Source organism: Tenrec ecaudatus, chromosome 8 (assembly GCF_050624435.1).
Source record: "Tenrec ecaudatus isolate mTenEca1 chromosome 8, mTenEca1.hap1, whole genome shotgun sequence".
Classification (NCBI taxonomy): Eukaryota; Metazoa; Chordata; class Mammalia; order Afrosoricida; family Tenrecidae; genus Tenrec; species Tenrec ecaudatus.
Window position 1 is genome coordinate 84,431,086 of NC_134537.1, and position 11,044 is coordinate 84,442,129.

Below are 11,044 nucleotides of genomic sequence, written 5' to 3' on the forward strand. Positions count from 1 at the left end.
TTCCTATGGACCGGAAAAACACCTAGAAATGCTAAGAACAATTTAGTTGAAGTAAAGTCAAAGAGCTTAAAACCAAAGCCAAACCTATTGGCACTGACTCAGTTCTGTCCTCCTATAGTTTCAACGGATGTAATATTTCGGGAAATAAACTGCCACATTTTCTCTGGAAGAGCAGCTTAAGGATTTGAACCACCAAATTTTCAGCTAGCAGCTTAAAACTTTCCAAAGGGCCACAGGGCCACTTACAAAGGAATTACACTACCTGGTTAAATAAAAATATTATTAAAAAAATAAATGTCTAATTTAGTTAATAAAATAAACCTTTCTTATTTTAAATATTTAGAAAGCATATATTTAATTAATTTGTTAAAATAATTCTGAATTAAGATTCCAGATTTATTATAAAGCTACAGTAATTAAGACAGAGTGATATTAGAATAAAAGGTAGACAGATCAATGCAACAGAATAGAATCCAGAAATAGAGCCACAATTTTTAGGTTAATTGGTTTTCTAATATTGGTTTTCTAAGTGTCATGTTGATTAAATAGAGAGGATAACCTTTTAAAAATGACGTCGAAACAACTGGATATCTATTTTTAAAGGCCACAGACAACCCCAATGTTGACCCCTTCAACCTCCCATTATGCACAAAATTAAATGAAAAAATGACTCATAGGACCAAATGTAAAAAAAGACAAAACTTTACATTTTAGGAGAAAATGTGGGAAAAGACTTTTGTGACAGTTCATTAGTCAAAGATCACATAAACAGGCCACCAAAATCATAAGCTAAGAGAAATTTTAAAAATATATAAAATACACTTCATCAAGACTAAAATCTTTTGGTATATGAAATTCATATTCTAGCCAATAAAAAGCAACTAAGAAACCAGAAGAAAATGTTAGCAAAACATATTCAACAAAGGCTTTTTATCCAGAGCATATAGAACTATATAACTCTTACAACTCTTAAATAAAAGAGAAAATGTAATAAAAATGTACAAAATAGTGCAGCAAACACCCCTTAAGAAGATAAACAAATCACCAATCCTGTTGTTAAGTCCCATTCAGTCAATTCAGACACATAGCAAACTTACAGCTGAAGTAAATATTGCCAGTAGCAGCAGTCACACTATCAATCCCTCTGACTGTTTTCCACATCTCCAGTGACGTTTACCTTTACCAAGCATCATGCTTTCCCAGAGACTAGTCTCGCCTGAGAACGTGACCAAAATATGTGAGACAAAATCATACCAAACTTTGTTTTATGGAGGATTCTGTTGATACTTCTTCTAAGACAGATTTGTTGGTTCTTCTGGAATTTCATAGTATTTCCAATATTCTCTATCAGCACCATAATTCAAAGGTATCTGTGTGTGTGTGTGTGTGTGTGTTCTACCTTATTCATTGTCCAGCTTTCACATGCATATGAGGCAATTGAAAATACCATGGCTTGGATCAAATGCAACCTCATCTTCAAAATGGCATAATAGCTCTTTCCAAAGAGGTCCTGTGAAGCATATTTGCCCAATACCATATGCTGTTTGATTTCTTGATGAATCCTGGTAGACTAGTGGGTGTTGGGCTGCTCACCACAAGGTCAGTAGTTTGAAATCACCAGTGACTGCTAGAGCAAAATGGGGTTTTCTACTCCCATAAAGAATTGGAGTCTCAGCATTCCACAGAGGCGGTTCTACTATGTCCTATAGGGTCACTGTAAGTCAGAATCAACTCAATAGCATTGAGTGAGAGTGGCTTCCATGAGAATAGACTGTGGATCATGCAAGCTGAAACTTTGAAAACTTTTATAACTTCTCAGTTTATCATGATGTCTATTTATTCCAGTTGTGAGTTGTTAGGATTTTGGTTTGCTCTGCATGGAAAGAGTTTCTCTGAGTTGTAATCCATATTGCAGTCACTGATCTTCACAAGTGTGTCAAACCCTCTGCACTTTCACCTAGAAGGGTTTTATTGTTTTTGCCTTTTAAATCATTTTATTGGGGGCTCTTACAGCTCTTATAACAATCCATACCTCGATTGTATCAAGCACATATGTACATATGTTGCCATCATCCTTTTCAAAATATTTCCGTTCTACTTGAGCTTTTGGTATCAACTCATTTTTTCCCTCCCTCCCTCCCTCACTCTCCCACCTTCATGAACCCTTGATAGACTATAAATTATTATTATTTTCATATCTTACACCATCTGCTGTCTTCCTTCACCCATGGTTTCTGTTGTCTGTCACCCTGGGGTGGGGAGCAGTGGGGTGGTATATGACTATCATTGCGATCAGTTCCCCCTTTACCACCCCCTTCCCATACCCTCATGGTATCATTATCCTATTATTGTTCCTGAAGGGTTTAATCTATCCTGGATTCCATGTGTTGAGAGTTCTTATCTGTACCAGTGTACATGCTCCCATCTAGCCAGATTTGTAAGGTAGAACTGGGGTCATGATAGTGGGGGGGGGTGGGGGTGGGGAAGCATCAAAGAACTAGAGAAATGTGTATTTTGTAGAAGCTATACTGCATCCCTTCCTTGCAACCATTCTTGGCTCGTCCCTTCCTTGCAACCATTCTGTGAGGGGATGTCCAATTGTCTACAGAAGGACTTTGGGTCTCCACTCTGCACCCCACCTAATTTGCATTGATACGATTGTTTGTTTTTGGTCTTCTGAGGCTCCATACCTGATCCTGTCAACACCTCTTGATAACACAGGCTGTTGTGCTTCTTCCATGTGGAGTTTGTTGCTTCTCAGCTAGATGGCAGCTTTTTTGTCTCCAAGATTTTAAGACCCCAGATGCTATATCTTTTGATAGCTGGGCACCATCAGCTTTCTTCACCACATTTGCTATGCATCTGCTTTGTCTTCGGTGATCGTGTTGGGAAGGTGAGCATCACAGAATTCCAGGTTATTAGAACAAAGTGTTCTTGCATTGAGGGAGTACTTGAGTAGAGACCCAATGTCTGTCTGCTACTTTAATACATAACATATAAACATATGTACATAGATCTATTACCCTATCATTATATTTAAAAACATTATCATATGTATGTGCCTGTATTTATACCTCTGTAAATGTCCTTTCCCTCCTAGTTCTTTCCTCTATTTCCTTTTACTTTCCTCTTGTCCCACTATAATGTCTGACCTTCATTCAGCTCTCAGTAATTTCTCTCAACTACATTGCACTTGATCAAACCCCACCCGGGATTCTATGCCCTCCTCGCCATTGATTTTAGATCATTTCCTGTTCCCTTATCATGGGTTTGCTGGCTCCCCACTTCCATGTCCCCCAGGAACCATGAGTCCCATTGTTTTCTCCTTGGGATTGTTTATCCTGCCTGTCTTATATAGACAGACATGGGGGCGGGGAGATCATAAATAGTTCCAGGTCTGTCTGTTGACCTTTATGAAATGTTTTCTGATTGAGTCTGATGAGGTGCCTACCCCTGCCCCCAATGTCTATTTTTTGGATTTTTCAGGTACTTCATTGCTTTGTTCCCCTTGCTGCTTTGTTGCAATCCTTGCGTATTTCACCCTGGTGGGGGGGGTCAGACAGGGCATAATTCCCACACTGCATCTCCAGTGTTGACCCCCACAGCACTTTGAGTCAGTAAGGGACACTGTGCCTCTTGGTAGGGCCGGCCCTGTGGTCCTCTCAGTGCATTGTCTGCTCTAAGCAGGAATATCATCCTGAGGGCTTAGTGGGCCAGGATGAGGTCCTCTCTCTCTCTCTCTCTCTCTTTCTCTCTTCCCTCCCCCCCCCCACTTATCCTCCCAGTTTGCTCCCGTGTGTTCTGAGCAGACCTACTCCTCTTTCAAGTTGTATGTTCAGTGCTGTCCTCTATAGTGTATTCTTCTGGGAAGGGGGTCCACGTAGCTGGGATTGTGGCTGGTTTGGGGCAAACAAGGTTTTATAATCTACCTATTGCAGGTTATTGATAAACCTTCCTCCAACTCTTCTTCATGTAGTCCAGTTTCTTAGATATTTGCTCAGCACACAATTTGAGTATGCATGTTGAAAGAATACAGCCCTGATGCACCTCCCTGATTATAAAGCATTTAGTATGCCCTTGTTCTGTTTGTACAATTCCCTCTTGATCCATGTACAAGATCCACATGAGAACAAAGAAATATTCAGGAATTTTCATTTTTCTCAAAGTACCATTTGTGTATAGTCCACTTGCCTTTGCAGAATCAATAAAACAAAATTAAACAACTTTCTGATATTCTCTGCTTTCAGCCAAGATTCATCTGACAACAGCAATGAGATCTCTTTTTCTACATCCACTTCTGAAGCTGACCTGAACCTATGGCAGCTCCCTGTCAATGTGCTGGTGCAATCAATGTTGAATTATCTTTAGCAAAATTGTATTTGCTTATGATACTAATAATATTGTTTGATAATTTCTGCATTCTGTGGGGTCACCTTCCTCTGGAATAGAACAAACATAGATCTCTTCCAGATAGTGGGACAAATAACTGACTTCTAACTTTGTTACCATAGATGAATAAGTGCTTCCAGTGCTTTGCCAGCTTGTTGAAACATTTTACTGATATTTTCTCAGTTCTTGGAGCTTTGTTTTTTTGTTTTTGTTTTTTGCTGATGCCTTCAATACAGCTTGGACTTATTCCTTCAGTAAAATCCATTATTGATCATATTCTACCCCTTGAAAGATTTGAATGTTGACCAATTCTTTTTGGTACAGTGATTCTGTAAATTTATTCCATCATTCAATATTAATATTTATCATTCATGGAGTCATTCAAAATCGCAACGGAAGGCTTGAATTTTTTCCAGTCCTTTCAGCTTGAGTTATGCCAACCGAGCATGCTCTTCTGTTCTGGATTTCTAACAAAACTTGGCACTTCTCAATAGAATACTTTGAGCTATTGAACACTCAACAGCACCCCTTTGAAATGTACTATTCGGCTCTTTCATTTCACTGTTTCTTCCCTTTGCTTTAGCTTCCCTATAATTAAGAGCTAGTTTCAGAGACTCTTCTGACATCAACTTTGAACTTTTCTTCCTATTCTGTCCAATTTAGGTGGGATATATTCAAAGCTATATTTTGACTCTCATAAACTAGTTCAAGTTGAAGAAAGTTAAAACTAGTCAATGAGAGTCAAAATATAACTTTGAATATACCCAACCTGAATTTCAAGAACAGACTTGACACACTGAACACTAGTAACGGAAGACTTGAACTCTGGAATGACATCAATAACTTCATATATGAAGAAAGAAAATTTTAATTCATTAACTAAATTGGATGAACATGGCTGTACATCAAGAAAACATTTCAACCCAGTGCTGTCCAAGCCCACAAGTCCAACATTAACCCATATGTCAAACACCAATCCACAAAGTCCTCCACCATCTTACAAAACAGACACAATGACCCCAACTGCAGGAGAAAAGCCGAATCAGTGAATGTGTAAACATCTCAGCGCTGACAGGGGTCTCCACATAGGTGCTCCAGCACTCACGGCTCTTCGGGGAAGGTCTTGCAGGAAGTGAGCCTTGCCAGCTGAAGCAGGGAACCAACTAAGGCAGCTGCACCCTGGTCTGACCATCACAAAGTAAGAGACCTGAGAACTCAAAAGGTGAGGCTCACCAAGCCATTTTCTCTCCACCCTTCAATTAACCAGACATGTGCTTATTGGCCAGGTTGGCACAATAAACTAACTACCTTAATTATAGATCCAAGCAAGACAAAATCCTAGGCAATGTCAATCTTTTCTCCAACTATCATGTAGTTACCTAATGGTCCAGTTGTGAGGAATTTGGTCTTTTTACATTGAGTTATAATCCACATGGAAGGCTATAATCTTTGATATCTTCCGCAAAAGCTCCAAGTCCTCCTCACTTTCAGCAAGCAAGGTTGTGTCATCTGTGTATTGCAAGTTGTTAATAATTCTTCCTACCATGATGCCACGTTTTTCTTCATATAACCCACCTTCTCAGATTACTTGCTAAGCATACTGACAGAATAAGTATGAGAGGACACAACCTAGCTGCACACCTTTCCTGATTTTAAACCATGCAGGATGCCCTTGTTCTGTTAGCACACCTGTCTTTTGATCCAGTACAAGTTCCGCATGAGCACAATGGGGTGTTCTGGAATTCCCATTCTTCTCAAGGCTATCCATAGTTTATTATGATCCATGTAATTGAATGTCTTGGAATGGTGAATAAAGCACAAGTAAACATCTTTTTGGTACTCTCTGCTTTCAAACAAGATTCATCGGACATCAGCAATGCTATCCCTTGTTCCACATCCTCATGTGAATCTGGCCCAAACCTCTGGCAACTCCATATTAATGTACTGCTGAAACTGTTGTTTGATGATTTTTAGCAAAATTTTGCTTTCATGTGATATTAATGTATTGTCCATAATTTGACATGTCTGTTGGATCACCTTTCTTTGGAATGAGTTAAAATTCTAATGTCTTCCAGTCAATTGGCCAAGTAGTTTGCTTCCAAATTTCCAAACAGAAATGAGTAAGAGCTCCCAATGCTTTATAAGCTTACTCAAACATTTTAATTGGTCTTCCGTCAATTCCTGGAGACTTGTTTTTGCCTAATGCTTTCATTGCAGCTTGAAGGCCTTCCTCTGGTGCTTCTGGTTCCAGCTCAGACATCACATGTTGACAGAGTGGAATAGCCACTAGTTATCCAAGTACAGTGACTGTGTATTCTTTACATCTTCTTTGGATCCTTCCTGAATTATTAAAAATCATAGAATCTGTCAATATTGCACGCAAGGCTTCAGTTCTTTTTGAGTGTTTTCAGCTTAAGAGAAAGTGTATGTGTTCTTCCTTTTTTTATTTTCTAACTCTAGGACTGTGAACATTTCATTATATTTTACTTTGTTGTCTCGAGCTGCCCTTTGAAATTTTCTGTTCAGTTCTTTGACGTCATAATTTAGTCCCTATGCCCTAACTACTATACTATTAAGAGCAAGATTTCAGAGTCTCTTCTGACATCCACTTTGATATTTTCTCTTTTTCTTGTCTTTTTAATGATTCTTGCTTTCTTCATGAATGGTGCTCTTGAACCACAACTCATCAGGTCTCCTGTCAGTGCAGCAAATCTGGTCTTGAAATTCAGGAGGATAGACTCAAAGTCGTATTGTGGCTCTCGTGGAGTGTTTTGATTTTCTTCAGCTTCAATCTGAACGTATAAAGGAGCAACTGGTGGTCTGTTCCACAGCCAACCATTGACCACATTTTGACTGCTAATGTGAGCTTCTCCACTGTTCTATCTCCAGATGAAATCAATTTTATTTCTGTGCATTGCATTTGGAAAATTTTATGTATCCAGCCACCATTTGTGTTGTTGAATAAAAGGATATTTGCTACCAATAAGTGGTTGGTCTTGTAAGATACTATCATGGGATCTCCAGCTTTGTTTCCATCACCATGAGCAACTTTCTAACTACTGTTGCTTCCTCTTTTTTTCCTAATGTTTGCATTCCAATGATCAATAATTATCATGTTGGTCGAACCCGTCAACTTCTTTAGTGATTGTGTGCATAAATTAAATAATAGTTGGATTGGTTAGATTGCCTTGAAAGTGGGTAGGTATAACCTTATCACAGACAGCATTGTACTTTCACATAGACCAGGAAATGTCCTTTCTGATGATGAATGCCACACCATTCCTCTTGATTGTGTCATTGCTAGCATAGTAAGCCATGATTTTCTGATTCAAAATGGCCAACACTGATGCATTACAGCTCACTAATGCCTGGAATATCAATCTTTATCCATTCCATTTATTTTGAAGACTTCCAATTTTTTTGAGATTTATATTTTTATATGCCAAGTTCTGATTATTAATTGATGTTTGCAGCTGATTCTTTTTATTTAAGGTGTGCCCCATCAGCAAATGAAGATCTTGAAGACTTACTCCATTCATGTCACCATGGTCAACTCTAATCGGAGAAAGCAGCTCCACCTAAGTCATATTTTAAGTGCCTCCCAACTTGAGGAGCCCATTCTCTAGCCCTGTCTTTGTCAATGTCCTGCTTCCATTCATTAGGCCTTCAGTAGCTGACAATGTTTCAGTTATGTACATGAGGTTTTCAGTGTCTACTTCTTCTGAAGTGGACAGCCAATTTCTTCCTCGTAGTCTCTTTTAAGTCTGGAAGTTACCTTGAAACCTTTGCTCTTTGGCTGTCCCTGAATTTGAAATGTTAGTGACATGGCTTCCAGTGTCACATCAACATACAGGCCATCACAGTATACAAGCAGACAGCCAAGTGGTGGTTGAGTGCTATACTATGGTGATAACAGGCACTTCTCCATAAAGGGTCATGGAGGAGTGAGGAGTTCTCAGTTCTGAAAAGCTGGTCCACTACCAAACCTTGATTTTGCTGCTTCACAAGGGTCTTTCTTTGACACAGCCTATAATGATGCTGAATGCAAGAAGCACCATTCTGAGGGAGAGACTGAACTGGTGCCATGTGTTGCCAGTAGTCAAGTTGGTTTGTGGGTCCAGAGAGGGGCCAAAGATGGAAGTGGTTTTCTCAGCTATGATACATCCTAGAATAGTTGCTTTTATTGTTTTGAAGCAAGTCATCAAACAATTGTCAGCTTTATTTCTTTAAATCAATATGCAACAGGCATCATATGTCACCATCACCTGTTTTATACTTACTATTTACATGCTAATGCTATCATGGAAAAATTCTTTCTTGGTGAATCCTTGATCCACAATCCACGATATTTTTAAAAATAGTAAAATAATTTTTGCCATACCACTTTCACTGAAAATAACATTGCTAAACACTACATAGGATCAGTATGAGTCAGAATCAACTTGATGGCAATTGTTTTGGGTGTTTTTTTGTTTGTTTCTGTTGTTGTTTTGGTCTTGTGACTACACTCAATTTGCCATAAAATGAGGAGAGTGCCTGCAGCCCTTCAGTTTCCTTGGTGGGAGGGAAGCAATGTTCTAAAATACGAATCTAAGTGACGGTGATGGTAGTGGAAAGAGACCACTTAGCCCTTATCACCTATAACATGTTATGCGATCTAGCACACATTTCAGACAACAGCCTAATATGTAAGGAGCACCCACAAGAAATCAGAGAAGTGCTCTCCTGGTCGGAGCTTTTGCAGTACACATTATTCCCACTAGGCGAGCATCAAGCAACTCTGAGTTAGTGCACCCAGTGGCATAGCCTGGGAAGGTTCTTTTTGGTCACAGTGAATTTTTTCATAAAAGCAGTTTCACTTGAACCTCATTTTTTTTTTTTGTGATGGCTGATTTAAGAGAACAAAATGTGAGGCCGGCGTGCTGCTGCTGCGGCCCCGCGGCTCCCTGCCGGCGCCCGGCCCCGGAGGGCCCCTGCCCGAGCCCGGCCGGGCCCTGGAGCCGCCGCCCGGCGTGGCCGCCTGGCGCGCCCGCGTCCGCAGCGACCCGCGCCACTTCCTGAGCCTGTGCGCGCACCTGGACTGCACGCCCGACATCTGGGCGCTGCACGACTGGAGCACCTGGCTGACGCCCTTCTTCCGGCCCGGCGGCCGGCGCTTCGACACCGCCTTCTACCTGTGCTGCCTGCGAGAGCCGCCGCCCGTCTGCCTGGACATGGCCGAGGTGGTGAGCAGCCAGTGGTCATCTCCATCAGAAGCAACAGAAAGTTTCCTGTCCAAAGAAATTTGGTTGCCACCCCCCCAGTTCTATGAAATAAGAAGACTGGCCAACTTTGCCTCTCTCTCCGACCTGCACACGTTTTGTCTGGAGCATGCATTAGAAGGGAGGGAAAGGTGGATGCCGATCACACTGTTAACTGCGAATGGGGCGATCCAGCTGCTACCAGGAGATGACCTGTACTTGGAAGATTCGGACTATCTAGAAAAAAATTTATCCACGGAAAAAAATACTGCAGAAATCATGCAGGAAGGCAAGACCTTTCATCGAATGGTGCTTCACAATCGCCATCTTTATAGTCTCCATGTGACTTTTCAGTCAAAGTATAAGCACATTTATCCGAAGACCTATGTAGTGAGTAAGAGTCGAATGTAGGCTGGTGCTTCTTTAGAAGAGCTCTGTTTGAGGCAGTCAGTTCCAACGAAGAGGGGTTGACGAAGCGTCCTCGGAATAGGAGTTACTGCACATCCTTGTTTCACGTTCTCCCTGGCTTACGTTGTAGCCCTACGGTCGTAGTGGCTACGCGTTGGGCTTTTAACCACAAGGGCTCATGGGAGGGGAGGTGGGGGTTTCTGCTCCCATAAAGATTTACAGCCTTGGAAATCCGCAGGGGCTGTTCTGTTTGATTCTTAGAGGGTCTCTTGAGTTGGAATCGACTCATTGGCAGCGGGTGAGGGTCTCGCTTATTTTATTTCTTAAATGGTACAATGTACCTCAACTATAAAGTATTAATGATCTTATTATCAAAATGAGTGGGAAAAAGTCCACCCACCAGGGTTTCTACTTCTGTGTTGTTTTTATTACTGTGGCGTTTAAGTAACATTTCCTACTGTTCCTGCTCTCTGAATCATCCAGTGAATTTGCACTGATCCGTGGTGTAGAAGTTTGCATCACGACTTCCTTAGCCTTCCTGCTGGAATTGGGGACATTGTGAGTGTTACCTGGTGAGGAGTGCACTGAGGCATCCTTTAAATCAGTGCTTCTCAGCCTTCCTAATGCTGTGACCCTTTAACACAGCTCCTCATGTTGTGGGGACCCCCAAGCACAAAATTATTTTCGTTGCTACTTCATAACTAATTTTGCTTCTGTTATGAATCGTAATGTAAATATCTGATATGCAGGATGTATTTTCATTGTTACAAATTGTACATAATTAAAGAATAGTGATTAATCACAAAACGATAAAAAAAAAAAAGAGAACAAAATGTGACTGTGAAATTTTGTCTTCTGCTTGGGAAAAATGGCACAGAAACTGTTGTGATGTTGAACACAGTTTACAAGGACAGCACTATGCGAACAACTCAAGTGTATGAGTGGTTTTCTCATTGTGAAAAAGGTGAAATGTCTACTGATGACAAACCTCATTCTGGACATCTGTC

At 40.6% G+C, this 11,044-nt stretch overlaps 1 protein-coding gene across 1 annotated transcript in view; it reads left to right on the plus strand.

Annotated features, from left to right (window-relative positions):
* The window catches only part of LOC142455460 (acyl-coenzyme A diphosphatase NUDT19-like), a 141,659-nt gene extending 131,226 nt beyond the window's left edge, over positions 1-10,433 (plus strand). Inside the window, exon 2 of the mRNA XM_075557205.1 lies at positions 9,288-10,433. Within this exon, the coding sequence (XP_075413320.1) occupies positions 9,288-10,040 (753 nt within the window). The 3' untranslated portion in view covers positions 10,041-10,433. The remainder of the gene's footprint in view (positions 1-9,287) is intronic.
* The last annotated feature ends 611 nt before the right edge of the window (positions 10,434-11,044 follow it).